At 32.4% G+C, this 16091-nt stretch overlaps 3 protein-coding genes across 5 annotated transcripts; 2 read left to right on the top strand and 1 right to left on the bottom strand.

Moving 5' to 3' along the window:
- The first annotated feature begins 331 nt into the window (after window positions 1-331).
- Window positions 332-5114, top strand: LOC109797038 (transcription factor TGA3). Of its 3 annotated transcripts, XR_014434685.1 has the most exons (10): window positions 332-500; window positions 1027-1191; window positions 1290-1364; window positions 1667-1726; window positions 1802-1879; window positions 1996-2062; window positions 3070-3341; window positions 3791-4018; window positions 4389-4491; window positions 4695-4832. XR_014434685.1 is itself a non-coding variant. In XM_020356928.3 (9 exons), the coding sequence occupies exons 2-9, from the start codon at window positions 1066-1068 to the stop codon at window positions 4845-4847; spliced, it is 1059 nt and encodes a 352-aa protein (XP_020212517.1). In that variant the 5' UTR covers window positions 340-500; window positions 1027-1065; the 3' UTR covers window positions 4848-5114. The 3 variants fall into 3 exon arrangements, 2 of the variants coding, with proteins under 2 accessions (XP_020212517.1, XP_029126618.1); XM_020356928.3 differs by lacking the exon at window positions 4389-4491 and having other exon boundaries at window positions 340-500; window positions 4695-5114; XM_029270785.2 differs by lacking the exon at window positions 4389-4491 and having other exon boundaries at window positions 343-593; window positions 4695-5114.
- Window positions 5115-5827: 713 nt separating this feature from the next.
- LOC109797093 (Chaperone DnaJ-domain superfamily protein) lies at window positions 5828-8311 on the top strand. Its single transcript, XM_020357008.3, has 5 exons — window positions 5828-6346; window positions 6595-6669; window positions 7008-7147; window positions 7461-7598; window positions 7932-8311. Exons 1-5 carry the CDS (start codon window positions 6106-6108, stop codon window positions 8145-8147), a joined length of 810 nt encoding a protein of 269 aa, XP_020212597.1. The 5' UTR covers window positions 5828-6105; the 3' UTR covers window positions 8148-8311.
- Window positions 8312-9681: 1370 nt separating this feature from the next.
- Window positions 9682-13531, bottom strand: LOC109798121 (phosphopantothenate--cysteine ligase 2). The gene is made up of 10 exons (XM_020358338.3): window positions 13379-13531; window positions 12935-13100; window positions 12739-12850; window positions 12608-12652; window positions 12445-12530; window positions 12111-12163; window positions 11903-11962; window positions 11532-11633; window positions 10824-10943; window positions 9682-10221 (listed from the first exon to the last, which is right to left on the bottom strand). The coding sequence occupies exons 2-10, from the start codon at window positions 13083-13085 to the stop codon at window positions 9982-9984; spliced, it is 969 nt and encodes a 322-aa protein (XP_020213927.1). The 5' UTR covers window positions 13086-13100; window positions 13379-13531; the 3' UTR covers window positions 9682-9981.
- Window positions 13532-16091: the final 2560 nt, after the last annotated feature.

Genomic DNA, 16091 nt, shown 5'->3' with positions numbered 1-16091 from the left:
TTATATTTTGTAGAGTAACGTTATTTTCACATTATGTTTTCACAATTTTTAAAATAGAAAAAAAATAAAAACATGAGATAAAATAACTGATGTGGAAAAACAAACAACAACATTGAAAGAATAGACCAGAAATAACATTAATTTATTTTAAATGCAGTACGGGATTTTTTAATGCTGTCGCACTCAGTGTGTTCCTACAACGAAGTTAGCAAGTAGACGGTTCAAAAGAGTTTGAAGAAAAAGTAAAAGTTGCGATTAGTTTTATTTACTGTAGCTTTTAAATTTCATTTTGTTATCTTAGGCCCAGCATTGCTTTTATAATTTGTTTGCATATGGGAGATTAATAATGATATTAATCAGACAACTTAGCCAGTGAGTTTTCAGATGTATCTCTATCTATCTATATATATATATTTTCAATTCTGAGCATCAACTGAGGGTCTTTCGTGGACTGACCAAATTCCAAGCTTGCAGATTCTACCAAGCTAGCTATAGTATAGGTTGGTGCTCTTCCATCTGTTGCAGTATTAGCGTTTCGTTTGCTTCCAATATCGATTCATTGTCGTTTTGAGCAGAAGCTTAATTGGACTCAAGTGGGTCAAACACTAGTACTTTGGATGATTTCTGTTTGTTTCTAGAAAAAATTTCAAGTCATGCATGACGTTAAATTTCCTTTGACAAAATGAGTATGATGGTTTTGATTATTCATTATTTGAGTTGGACTTTGTTTTAATTACCTTTTTATGTGGTTGTCTCTGTTGATCTTTTTCCATTTTCGGCTGCTGGAACAAATACTTTAGTGTTGTATATGTTGCTGCAAAGTGCAAACAGCTGATACTACTACTCTATATTCCTTTTCTTTATTATTTTAGGGAGAAATTGGAATCAGAATTAGGACTACCCCTGTTGGTTATCGCTTTTCAGACTTCGACCTTATCATTGTGATTTAATTTAAGATAGCAGCAAGTCTCTTGTTTGGTGATAAGTAGCATCAAATTAATATTTTTTAATATTATTATTATGTAGAGAACTCTTGTTTTATCATTTGGCCGTTGCAAGAGATAAATGAAAATGGACATATACGAGCCATTTCAGCAAGTTAGCATGTGGGGGGACAGCTTTAAAGTTAATGGTGGCCTGAATTCAATTGCTTCCCCAATTTTAATGGTTGACACTAGTATGGAGAATAAGGTAAGAAATTTTTTTTTTTTGGTAGATCAACTTAATTTAATGAGGAAACTAAACTAGACTATAAGTCTTTAACAGTATTTTTGAATTTCAATCTCCAGTCTGAGTATATTCCTCAAGAATCAAGAGAGCCTTCTGGAGCCGATCAAGAGACTACTAATAAAGATGTTAATAAGGTGATGAAATTTCTTCAGGACATGTCTCATCTATGCATATATAGCCATTGGACTGTGTTTCTTATCTCTTGTTTCATTGTAAATTATTGTTAGTATTAAGAAGTATGAAGTATGAACTTGAGTCAATTTGAATACAAATTTAGAATGAAAAAAAAAAAAAACTTTTTCAATAGAGAAACTCTCAAAAACACTTTTAGTTTATATTTAAATAGGCTCTTTGAAAGGTTTCTCTCAAACATGAATGATTTTGTTGTTGGCTACTTGTTTGTGTCTGACATTATGTTATGGCTATTCATGTGTAGATGTTAAGACGCCTAGCTCAGAATCGAGAGGCCGCTAGGAAAAGTAGGCTGCGAAAAAAGGTAGGATGAATGAAATTACAAGAAGGTAGTCAGTAATAGTATCTGTCTTCTGATTTGTACTTTTGTTATACATAGGTTTATGTTAAGCAATTAGAATCAAGCCGCTTGAAACTATTGCAATTGGAACTGGAAATTGAGAAAGCAAGAAAGCAGGTGAACCAAACCAAAACTCAAATCATCACATTCAATTTTGCTTTTTATTGTGAATTTGTGAGTTTATATTCCTCTATCTGTCATGTTGAAGTATATACCAAAATATCCACTTGCAGGGTCTGTACATGGGCACTACGTTAGATGCCGGCTATATAGGGTCATCATCAGAAACAATAAACCCAGGTTTGTGATTCTTTTTGTAGTTATAATCTTTCTTAAAATGCCTTCCTCTTCTTCTTCTTCCCATTTGTTCTTCTCTCCTTGTAATCGAAGAACTTGAACTAAGTTTTTATTTTTTTATTTTTTATTTTATGTTTCTATATGATATGTAAATTAATATTTTTCTTGTCTTATGCAGTAAGCAATATACTAGGCATCTAAGTGATTAAACCTGTAATGAATCTACATTTCATTTAACTGTGTCAAATTGCTTTTGCAGCAGGCAGGTCTCAGTGAATTTGATAGAAATACATCATTATTAATCAATGAAAATTTCTTTTCCATTTTAATAATGTCATGCTTGCTTAACTATAGTTTTAGACCCCTCCATTGGAAGGTGCTTCATTTCTTCCTAGCCCTTTTATAAATCAGAGAGTTGAAAGGAAGATCCCGAAAAATTTATCAAGGAGGGCTTGAGCTGATCATGATTCGTCATTGCTTTAATGCAATTATAATCTTTCATGAATTTCATGTCTTGGTGCAAGTCCTTCAGATTTCATGTGCATATGGGGTGCTATTTTTCTTGACATGTCAGACTAAAGGTGAAGAATGAGTATAATGCCCCTTCCATTGATGATCCTGCATTTGACATCCCCTTATGGATTCTATAGTTCTTTTGTTTCATTATGTTTTACCTTTTCCAAGTGACAAAATTTGTTGATTTGTATATGTTCACATTTCTACCAACAAATTATTTACAACTTTATTTCTTTAACTTCTAAATAGAAATCCCTGCATCTAAAATTGCTATATGCATTTTGTGATTCTATCAAGTGTTCTTACCATGCTTCAAAAGGAGAAGTGTTCCGTTTCATGATTCGAACAATTTTAATGACCACATGTTATCATAATTATCGTTGTTGAGGGTGTTAACCCTTTTCCACTCTAGTAACATTTTCCCTTTGTGTATGAAGCATTGTGCTTATTGCTTGTTACATTCTGCTAAGTGGTCCTTCGGTTATATGAAACAGCAATTGTTGCTTTTGAATTTGAATATGGACAATGGGTTGAAGAGCAACAAAGGCGGAATGAAGAACTTAGACATGCATTTCAAACGCAAGCACCTGATGCACAGCTTCATGCACTGGTTCAGAGTGTCTTAAACCATTACTCAAGTCTTTTCCGAATGAAAGCAGATGCTGCAAAGGCTGATGTTCTCTACTTAATCTCTGGTGTGTGGAAAGCATCAGTGGAGCGCATTTTCCTTTGGATTGGAGGGTCCCGTCCATCACAGCTTCTAAATGTATGTAACATACACTAGAATCTATTTAGACATAAGTTAGAAACGCATTTGAGAGTTTCTTTACTGAAAATAAATAATATTTTCTAATAAAGAGACTTTCAAAAATGCTTCTAAACTTAAATTTGAATAGATTCTAAATCTGCTTACCCTTTTCATTGATTTTGAAGAATGAGTTCTATATCAATTTTCATTTTTCTCAAGCTACTATCTACTTGAATTTCAGTTAAAATTTCATAACAAGAGTTCAGTTGTTATGTTGTCACTTTGATGTTTAGAACAAAAATATAGTCTATCTATTAAACACAACAAATAGCATCTTTTCATCAGATTTGTTGCTTGGATTTCTTCATGACAAGACTCGTACTTTTCATGTCAATGTCATGGTACATTTTAATTTTCTTACATATATTTGAACTCGATAAAACCAATCACTTAGACTTTTCTCACAGATCATCGTCCCACAACTTGAGTTTTTGACTGAGGAACAAATTAATAGAATTAACAACATCCGCCTATCATCTCAGCAAGCTGAAGATGCTCTTTCACAAGGACTGGAAAAACTTCAGCAGAGTTTGGTCAATGACATGGCAGTTGATCCATTGGGTGCAGGAAACTTGGGACTTCAGATGGCTCTTGCTATGGAGAAATTTGAGGCACTAGAGGGTTTTGTAAACCAGGTAACATAACACAAGATATTTGGGATTCAGGATTTGTTCTTATTCCCATATGAGAACCTTGGACCATCCAGTGTAGTCTATACAGTCAAGAAAAGTTCTTTTGCAAATTACAATAGAATTAATTGCATGCCATTTTATTTTATTTTAGACAGTATAAATTAGTCCTCATTTGAGAAATTTAGTTAAAGATAAAACTTAGACATAATTCTTTAAATGTTATTTTTCGATCAAAATTTGAGTTTTATTTCAATGATGTATTATGAACGTTTGCATTAAAAATTAGCATAGGCTAGCGAAGTAAAATTTTAATATTAATCAAAGAACAACACCAAAAGCATCTAATAAAATGTATCTAAATTTTATCTGATAGTTAATTCAAAGAAGAGTGGCCTAGAGCTATCCACTGAAAGATTGAAATCCTTTTAAAGTTTGACTAGACCAATCCTGATAATCAGGATCACTATACATTCTGTGTAAGTTACTTTTATATCATCGATATTCAGTATTACATTATTTATTTTGGCACATTATTACATTTTCTCAAATTTCAACCCCTGAACACCTCAGCTAGATCATGCCCTTCTAGATTAGTGTACTTGCAAAATGCAATATTTGGTAGTTTGTAACAACAATGACAATACATTGTTAACAATGAAATGCATTCTCTTGTCCACAGGCAGATCATCTTAGGCAACAAACTCTGCTGCACATGTCACGTGTCCTGTCAGCACAGCAAGCTGCTAGGGGCTTGCTGGCTCTTGGGGAATACTTTCACCGTCTTCGCACTCTTTGTTCTCTTTGGGCTGCTCGTCCATCTGAACTTCCATAACTTAGCCTCCTCAGGACTCCACAAATCACCTAAGATTTGCTACTTCAGCTTCAACTGGATCATCTGTTATGTGCTTTACACAACAGTTAATCGAGTTTCGGATATGAATATATGAGTATGAATGTGAGTTAATGCCGTGTACTACTACTACCACCACCATGAAGCAAAATATGTCATTTGCAGCTCTTTGCGAGTGTGCTTGTACATAAATAGTGTATCATCTTTAGTACTATTATTATGAAAAACTTTAGTATCTTTCGACTAAAATGTCTATTATTTTACTTTACTTTATAGGTTTATCATTTTCTTTTCCATTAAAATTGAGTTCACTACTGAAAGATTTACAGTAACTCAACTAAGCTAGAGCCCTATGTATTTATAAGGTTTATTTTTCATAAACTATTGAATTGAATAGTCCTAAAAATTTTACTGTCAATAAATAAGAAATTGGGCTTGAATGACCTGTAAAATAGTTATAATAAAAGACAAGAAACTAACCAGGTTTAACGATTTGTGATTAGATACTGTTAATGTATTTTAATTGAATTCTCTTTTATATATAGATTACTTGGGTTTTCTGTGATCACAAAAGAGAAGAAAAAAAATCATTTCAATTCAATGGCATAGTTAAGCTGTCTAGATACTATCGGTTGATGTTTTCAGAATTAATTTTTTTATTATTAAAATAATATTTGATCAATTAAAATTTCATCTCATAATCACATAACTCACTTTCCATAAATGCATATTAATTCTGGTGAGTTATGGAATATGAACTATTATTATAATGACAAAAATATATATAAAAGTTTTTAAAAAAATTATCTTATGCCAAAAAAAAAATTGTCTCTGCTCACAAAAAGAGAGAAAGATGATTTGACACACAAAACTCTATAACCAATTGATCAATGCAAAAATTACAAATTCTCGATATGAAGTTCTATATAACACCAATCAGTAATTGTCATGATACAAGAAAAGAAGCCAAACTGTCCACAAATTTCCCGGGAAAAAATTAAACACAAAAGATTCGCGGCTCTCATTCATCAAAAATTGAGAGAAGAAAATCAGAATTTCCTCTTGGAGAAAAAAAAAAATTAAAGATTCTGTCAGATTCATGGGTGTTAGTTATCGTTGAGGGGCCCAGAACCTCTTCTTTCCGTTCACGTCTTCCACGACCAAAAAGAAAGGATTTCGTGGTCGTGTTAACTCGAATTGGCATCGAGTGTAGAAGAGCTTCAAAAAACAGAGGGAAACTATGAGCAATCTGAGAACCCTATGTAGACCTCAGACGGTATTCTCTTTCATTAGTTGCAGACACCAATTTCGTTCTAGGGTTTCGTTTCGGAACCCTAATTGCAAGTCGCGTTTGCCATCGCCGTCTCTGTATTCTACAATCGGTTATTGGGGCTCCAGTCCCTGGTTTCGCGCAAATCAGAGGAGAACTGTGGCCAAGGCGTCAAATTGGGCTGAACAGAAATCCCCATATGAAACTCTTGGTAATTTTTACTTTCAAGTTTGTTCCTTTTCCCTGACAACTCTCGTTGATGAGAAAATGGGGGGAAAAAAAGAACCGACTTTAGATAAAAAAAGAAATCTTAGAAAGTGATGAAATGATGGGTAACGCTGAAACTGAATATTGCTTAGAAAGAGAAGAAATGAATGTCCTTTTTTGTAGGAAGTGAATAGAGATGGAAAATTCCTAGGCATACTTGTTTTGACTTCAATTGTCTACACTGAACAACAGAATTGGAAGGAGATGCTGATGAGGAGCAGATAAAGAATGCTTACAGACGCTTAGCCAAATTTTATCACCCGGATGGTATGTATCTTCATCTTAGCTACTTGTTTTCTTTAATTGTATCTGTCAACTTGATATGTAGTTATTTAGTTACGCTGGTTGTGGGAGATAAAGCCATGCAATTGAACTACTTCTAAGTTAGCATTTTGAGGTTTTACATCATGTTTTAAATGCTAGTCTGCTGGATCGTGTGACTTGTGAAGCGGTTATGGCTTTTGACTTGTGAGTGTTTCTCCAACATTGTGCCATACAACTTAGTTGTGATACAGTTTTTCTGTTTTGGTATTGTTGACTAAAGATGAATATGAATATGACCTCTCAATAGTCGATACATAATAACTTTTACATTACTATTGAAGTCTATGATGGTAGAGGAACCCTTGAGGAAGGTGAAACAGCAGAAGCTAGGTTCATCAAGATTCAAGCTGCTTATGAATTGCTTATAGATGGGGAGAGCCGAAGAAAGTATGATATGGATAACCGGGTCAACCCTATGAAGGTAATATTTTTATGCTGTTTGATTATCAGTGGTTGACTGCCCGTACTTGTTCTCTACTAGGATTTACTATCCATTCTATAAGCATGGCAAACTGAAGAACTTAAGCAAATAATTACTATATCATCTTTTGTACAGAGAATACATTTTGCATGGTTTGCTTTCCACTTTATTGTCAGTGTTAGATCCTAAAACAGAAGTGCCCCTAAGCCTTGCTGTGTAAACTTTTAACATGGATAATAACGGATACTTTCTTCTGCTGCAAGTAGAACACGTTTACTTGCTCTTGATCAGTGTGATGCTTTGTTTCCTTCAGGCATCTCAGGCATGGATGGAGTGGCTTATTAAAAAGCGAAAAGCTTTCGATCAGCGGGGTGACATGGCAATTGCTGCTTGGGCTGAGCAGCAACAGCGCGAGTTAAACCTTCGTGTGCGTCAACTTTCTCGTTCGAAGGTATTGAGATAGCTTGAAGATGTTACCATCTTACTGTAGACGCTTGAATGGTTGTGCCAAGAAGAGTATGTCATAGAGTTTTGTCATATTTTCTTCCAACCACAATCATCCTGACAAACTGGTTTTCTTTCTAGAGTAGTTATTGTCACTTCCAAGTTTGACTAAATTGCAAAAAATACATTATCCTATCTTCATAGATAAACATCACACTTAGTTGTTTTTCACCCAAGAATGGATGTTGGAAAGAATCAGCATCACATATTTCATCTTTTCCTTTAGCCATGTTTCACTTTTTTTCTTGCATCTGATTGGAATTACTTTACAAAATCTCAGATTGATCCAGATGAAACAAGGAGGATCCTGGCAAGAGAAAAGAAGGCTTCGGCTGAATATTACTCCAATACCCTTAAAAGGCACACACTTGTACTTAAGAAAAGAGATTTGATGCGAAGAAAGTCCGAGGAAGAAAAGAAGAAGGTAATCAGCCAGCTATTGGCAGCAGAAGGTCTCGAGCTTGATAATGATTCAGATAGTGATGACGCACTGTAGTCAACATGGGGCTCTGTTTCCACATCCTAATACTAATATTTGGTCAAATACCATAGTGTCTCAGCGAATCTAATTATTTTTTAATCATTATTATACAAAAAATAGATGTACATATATTTTGTTATTTATTTCCTGTCTCGAATGAGAAGTTAGTGTTTCAGTTATAGCTCTCTATAATAAAGAGATGAAAAATTTGGAGATGCCTGAGATAAATATCCAGCAACATCCATGTAAATGAAATATGTTATCACAAGTAGTTCAACAAAGAACTAAGATTTGATATTCGACTTGAACATAAAATTATAAAACTAAGATTTGATATTTGATTTGAATATGAAGTTACAATTGAAAAATATAACTTTACTTTTAAAATATGCTAAAGTGAAGAGTTAAAATGTCAAATATCAAGTGATTAATAATATTATGATATTATTGACTTGGTTAATTATCTGAAAAATTAATTTTATTTTAAGTGATTAATCATAATTAAACATGATTATATACAATTATTAACATATGATTAATTATAATATAAGGTTACAATCATGTATAGTAGTACTTTACAAGTATTTAATAGTAATCACATCGATAATTATATAAAATTATATTTATTCATTTTTAATCATTTACGAAATGAAATTAACCATATCTATATATGTAATTAATCATAATCATGTCTATGGTTGCTGGGCCAAACATGATAGGATGGTAATAAGTACTACACCATTAAAACCAAAATATTGTACCAAAGTTTCATGAAATACATCACAACTTCGACATTATTAATTGCGAAAAAAAGTATTTCATGTCTCAATTATTAAAAAAAACAAAAGGTAGTTATTTGAAAGTGTCTTTCATTTAAAAAAAAAAATAAAACTAAAAAGAAATATCAGAGTGAGTTAATTATTTGAAAGGTGCAAGTGATTTATAATTTATGAAATAGTAGATTAAGGATAAAAATGGAAGTAAAATGTGTATGCAAAAATGGCCTATGACCTTTATCTATAACTAATAGGAGAAGAGACAATCCGTGCTTCATAATCTTTTTTTAAAAAGTTGAAAACAAAATAATAAAAAAATAATGATGAAATGGTTAGTTATCAATAGAGTGAAGGGAAGTTTTTGATCATTTAAAATTTTGAAAATAAAATAAAATAAAAACAAAAAATAATAAATGGGTAGTTATTGAAAGAGAGTGAGATTACTAATCGTGTGAGAAAAAAACATTAAAAACCTCTTGACTTTCTAACTTTTCCTAAACAATTAAAGAGTGTATGATCCAATTAAGAGTGAAAACCAAAATCGATTATAAAGAGAGATATCCCTTTTATATGTTTTATATGTTGGTATAGATTTATCCATAACTAGAGAAAAGGAGGCATTATGTGCTTCTCTATTTTTTAAATAAATTAAAAAATATTTGTTTAAAGAGGATAAAAAATTAAGATGAAAAAGACATTGAGAGAAAAGTAATTTAGATTTATAAGTAAAATAAAAGAGAGTAAAATGGTTCATATAAAAATGGACATCAAAGTTGTTAGTGAAAGAGATATCATTTTTTATATAATGGTATAAATTATAAATTAATATGACAAAAGGGGTAGCCCAATTAACAATGAGAAGAATCACACGAAGTAAAATACAAAGTTCGTATATAGCCGAAGTCTGTCAATGGTATGGTTAGAACTGTCGTCTTCTGCCACGTTACTTTTCTTCTTTAGCTCCTGTATTCATACTGTCTAATTCTCCTTTTTATTCATGATCATGACTTATTGATGCAATGTGTGGTAGTGTCCGGAACTGAAACGGGAGAAGCCAAAGTCATTCCCTAGACTCATCTACCGGAATCCTCAATGTAAGTGGCATGTTTCTCCGAAAGAAGTTTAATCAGGGGATTCTCTACATCATTATCAGACCGACTCTTATCACACTGAACGGTAACCTTCTCAGCACTAGTTACAACCACCACTTGCTCCTTGCGAGTGTTGAGTTCATTTGCAACAACTGCATGCATCTTGTACTTTTCAAGAGCCCCACCAGCCTTATTTAGAAGAATGTTTGAATCTGTCTCTAACTGTCAGTCAAGGAGGAAAGGTAAATCTTAGTCAACCCAGTTACTATTTGTCATTACGCCATTTCAATGTTTGGATGTCTATTGTCAATAAACAACCAAATAACCTCTCTAACTTGAATACCTGATCACTATCAATAGGTATTTTGATATTCTCATAAGGGATGCTATTTCAGATCCCCAACTGTTTATTTTCATTTCTACAAATCCTTAGAAAATAGGCACCAATTATGTTAGCGTATTTTCTATAACTTCTGAAAGCACACTTGCGGATACACTAAACTCATTTTCACTCATGTTTTTTGAGCAAAACTCTCAACTTACCAAATCCAGACGTTTTTGCTATGTCAGCAGTAATTACGGCAATTTAGTATGTCAAAATGGTATATATGTCCATATAGCTTTTTTTTTTTTTTTACTGTTTTGCTAACCACTGCCTATCGAATTAAGAATGGGAGGTTTAAAGTCAAAAGCAAAGCTTTTCAAGTTCCAAATATATTATTAGATGCAATACTTTGTACTTGAAAATTAGCAGAACTGTTTTTCAAAAGAAAAAAAAATGATTTTTGACCCTTATTTTTTTTTCTTCCAAATACCCTCAATACCTTGAAAGATATGCAGAAAGCCAGAGGAGCCCAATCTTGCCTGAGCACCGACAACATTTTTGGTACTTGAACTAGTTTCACATCCAAGAGGTGAGATCCTGACTGAATTTTGTGCTCTACCTGCAGGATTAATATATTTATCATGACATTGCCAGGTTGAATAAATCTTTTCATTGAAATGTTATCACTTCGACATAGCATTATAGTGCAACTTTTATGTTAATAATCAACCATACTAAACTTTTGATTTTTCCAAAAATGTATGTCAGCCCATTTAACATCTCTAAGATATTAATCTAAAGCCACAGGAGTTTTAATGTTCCACACACTTTTGGTACATGTAAAAGAATCCAATAGCATCTAGAAGATGCTTCCAGATCTAGGGTATTGCAAGTTAATGCTTTAAATGTTGTACTACTACTGAAGAACATGACCATCACAAACTCCATGCCTTACTGACATAGAAGCAAGACTAGCAGAGTATGTGACATTCTTTACACATGAGGCTACAGGCAAATTCTCTAACTAATGTCTCACTCCGGCAAAGATTAAGATTATATATTGATGCAAGCAGTAGTGGAGAATTCTTCAAAGTGATATATTCTTGACCTTAGCCAATTACACAATCATTGAAACCAAGATTATAGTCAATACGGCATTAAAACTTTCATGGAATGAAGAACTAACATAGGCATAGCATATTTATACCATGTCCTTCCAAGGAACATAATAGTCAGACACTGCAGCAGCCAGATAGAACATTGCACGTGGACCAATACATCTCATTGACATAGCAATCATTTGCAACATCTGCAGAAACAAAAGGAAATTTAATAATGACTAATCAGAACTGACAAATCTACTGATTAAACACATACAAGAAGTTACAAAAAAAGGAAGTGGCTCTCTATCTTGTAATCACTTGAAAATCAGAAGACACGATAATTCTATCCACCTCCATGGTTAATTGCTGGTAAACACGCAGACAGACAGAATGATAGCATATGCAATATGGGAGATTTCAGCATTTGTTGCGTCAAATGAATACTTACAACTTACAAGCATCGACTAGGGCTAACCTGGAGATACTCAAATATGGTGCTGAAAGGAAGTTTCAACAAGAGACCCCCTGCCACTGCCTGCAGTAGAAATAAAGCCCCAGTGAGGCCGTAATTATATCCAAATAATCTAAAGCTAATGCAGAATTAATTAAAAGAGACATTATGAAATCACAGAAAAAAAATAGAAGATAGATGTAAAGCACAAAATCCAATCTACATATCATACAGTATGATGATCCACAATAGCCCTCTTCACTGCTTCAGAATAAGCCTCGCAAACTGAAGTATAACAGAATTCATCAAAATCAAGATAACTGCAGTTTTTTTTTTTTTTTTGTATAAATAGCAATACAAGAAAGAAATGAAGTAGGCATGTTAATTAACAATAGCCAATGAAAATATAAATCTTCGAGTAGCCTACATCAGAGGACTAGGAAAAACAAAACAATCAACGCATGTTTTATAAGGAAATTATATAGGTAAATTTAAGTAAGCCTTCAATGACTCATAATTTTATCTATCTTATGGTGTGAGAAAAGAGGAAAACGGAAACTTAAAACCTTGAATGTTTGACTCATTAGTGGGCTTGAAGCATTCAAGTAAAGGATCATCGGGTAGGGATCTACAAAATGGCTGGAAACTTCTCCTGCACAAATTATTTATTGTTTATCAACACATAAATAAAACACAAGACAAGGCTACATTGCAGGAGCAGAAACTCACCTCCGGTACAGAAAGATAACAGCATATCCAGCCTTCAGAAAATACCTACAACACAACGACCAATCTACTCTTCACAAGAGAATCAAAATAAAAATTTACAGAATCTTTACTTAACAACAAGTGCAACATACTCAGTGGAAGTGGCTCCTCTGTGACCTGAACTGAAATTGTCAACATAACGAACACACCGTTGTTCTAATGGGGCAGTGGTGCCACCAGAAGTCACACAAACAACTCTCCTCGCTTAACCAAAATCCATCACACACCATTTAGAGAAACCACACAAAACGAGAAATGCAAAAAAGCATGCTGCAGGAGGCAGCTTACCTGATGATGGAGAAGAATTGCGTTGAATGAACTGATTCAACTTTTGAGTTATTTCATCACTGTTCTGCAGAGGAGGAGCTGAATCGAAAAAGGCTTTGACTTGCGCTTCAAGGGTCTCCCCCGGAGCCTCCAATCCCTTTGCCGCATCCATCAAAATCAAATTTTTCTACATTCACAAGTCACTTATCAGAAACACGTGCATCATATCATAAATTGCATGCAAACCCATCGTTTATCACACATTTCCCATTATCCAAAAATCTTAAAATGAGTGGAATCAAATAAGGAAATTGATATGTATCATTTTGGTATACTAGTAAGATGAAGCAGAAAAATAAATTATGAACTCAATCCACATCAAAACACAAATATAGCCCAAAACCCTAGCTCCCAAAAGGGGTGCGTGATTTTCATCCAGAAAAGTTCGGAGTTGGAATAACTCACCAAACAGAGTGAAGGTGAAACGTTCACAGAACGTGGTGCATCTTATAATTGTGCCATTGCCGTGGCCCGTGGGACTTATGGACTATGGTTATTCCTCCCAACATTAATAATATTCGGTGCCTAACAATAAAAAGCCAATTTAATTTATTAACAATCACAAAAGGAATCAAACCCAATCTTATAATTATCTCTGTTTGCAAGTGAAATCAAAATAAAAGTAGGCTTCATCTCCAAGCAGATTAATTCTTATTATCAATTTAAAATATAATAGATCATATTTATAGATAAAAAAAATAAACATATGAAAGTTTTACAGAATTATTTTATAAATTTGAAATTTATTTCAATAAAATAGTTTATAATTTATATATATATATATATTATTGTTATTTTGTATTTATTTTAATTTAGAAATTATTTTATTTATCATGACATTATTTTATTTTTTATAAAAATATTTTACTTTATTTTACATTTATCAGCTAATATTACTAAATATTTTGGATTCAATAAGATACTAATTTATAAATGGCTAGTTTTTCAGCTGTCAACTCTTAGTTTACAAACTTTTTAACAAACTTGTAAATTAGTATATATTACCAAATACAGTCAATAGGTGAATCAAATTAGTTGGATGAAAATGCGTGGTTTAATTATTTGCTGAGGTGATCAAATCATCAAATTATAGAGTGGTTTGTGGGCTAATAAATCATCTAGTTTATAGATAAAAAAAATTATCTAGTTTGTTTACTTACACTGTTAGTCTACGTTATTATGATTACGATAACGGACGACAGGAGTGGATTTTAATTCCTTTCAACAACACTTTCATTTATATATATCTAACTTCCTCTATTACTCCAATTTAAATGTATAATCACATGTACCCACCTTAGTGAATAAATGTATGTAACCAACTTGATGACAATGAATGTCTTCCTACTTGGATGTTTCAACTAAAATATATGCCAGTTTGTCACTTTCAATTGCTTTATTATCTATTAATGCATATCTATATACTCTATATACACAATTCTTAACATAATTAGCACACACTACTTGTCTCTCTATACACACTAGGTAGCACACACTTTTTAAATTTTAACTTATAAGCATAGTTTTAAAAACCGGACTGGTCATCGAACCGGTTAAGATATTGGGTCAGTGGGTCAAAGGTTGAACCGGTGGGTCACTGGTTGAACCGCATGACTCGATTTTTATTTATTTTTATTAAAAAATATTCATATTAAATATATTTATACTTATAAATTTTAATAAATTCATATCTTATTTAAATTCAAATTTTTCTATCTTATTTAAAATTATTTTTATTTTTATTTTGTAAAAAAATACATAAAAAAATTACATGTTAAACGGTATATTAATACAAATTAAAAATATAAATAATATGTACATATATAATATGCTTGCAATTAATATCACAAAATAATATATGTAATATTTACATAGATATTGAATTATTAAATATATAATTTAAAATTAATAATATACTATAAAAGTTATTTAAGTTGTATATATTGCAAACAAATATATTAGAACAAGTAGTCATTGTTATATTTAATAAGACTCCTTACTTTTTCATTAAGAGATTCAATTTTCATTATTATTTTTGTGATTTATGGTCCCTTAAAAAAATTTATAAAAAAAAAAAAAGTGGTTGAACCGGTTTGACCCACCAGTTCACCGGTTGAACCGGAAAATTAACCGGTTCAATCCGGTTTGAAACGGGTCGACTGCATAACCGATCCAACTTCAGATTCGGACCGGCTGGACCACCGGTTCCCGGTCCGACCGTTCCGACGGCCGGGTCGGTCCGGGTTTTAAAACACTGCTTATAAGTACAGATAAATAAATATATACTCAAGTAAGTTTCATACAAGTTGTTTCAAACTTTCCTTCATAATTGATTTCATAATTTAAATGTTGCAACATTATTTTAATATATATTTAGAAAATTCAATTCATAACATTTATCCTTACTCGTATAATTAAAGAAACGAGACAATTATTGAGGTCAAAAGTAATAATAATAATAATAATAATAATAATAATAATAATAATAATAATAATAATAATAAATGATGTATAATAGCATAAAATAGTTGGTTACTAATATTTTAAAGGTAAAAATATCCCTTATAATATTTTTAGGGGTCAATTTGGTCCCACTTTATTTTTGGGTTCAATTTGGTCTCATTTTATTTTATAATGCTTTAATGTGGTATTTTCGTCCAAATTTCATTGACAGTGTTAGCTTATGACCATGTGGATGTCAACTGGATGTCTACGTGGATGCCCTTGTATGCCCTTGTTTTTCTTTTCTTTTTTTTCCTCTTCTTTCTCTTCATCTCATTTTCACGTTATTCTTGTTGTTTGTCCCATGTCCCCATCTTGACAGTTTTCTTTTTCTTATCCCCATCTTCCCATTTGTAGGATTTGAACTTAGGGTTTAGTGTGTTACAACGAAAATGTCACGGATGTCATCCAACTCATGGCCAATCAACTCAATGAATTCAAGTGGGTCTAAAAGTCATGGTAGTATGACTTTTGTTCCCGGTTTCTATTACGGGGAGGTTGTTGTGTTGTGAACAACAATGACGTCTACAAATGCTGGAAAAATATTTTGGAGTTGTCCAAATTATAAGGTATGTTATTTATTTTAATTATTTTTATTTTGCCCTAGTTTCTGGTT

This window comes from Cajanus cajan, chromosome 6 (assembly GCF_000230855.2).
Source record: "Cajanus cajan strain Asha chromosome 6, NIPB_CcT2T_4, whole genome shotgun sequence".
NCBI lineage: Eukaryota > Viridiplantae > Streptophyta > Magnoliopsida > Fabales > Fabaceae > Cajanus > Cajanus cajan.
The sequence above is the reverse complement of the archived record's forward strand: the minus strand, read 5'-3'. Positions and strand labels throughout refer to the sequence as shown.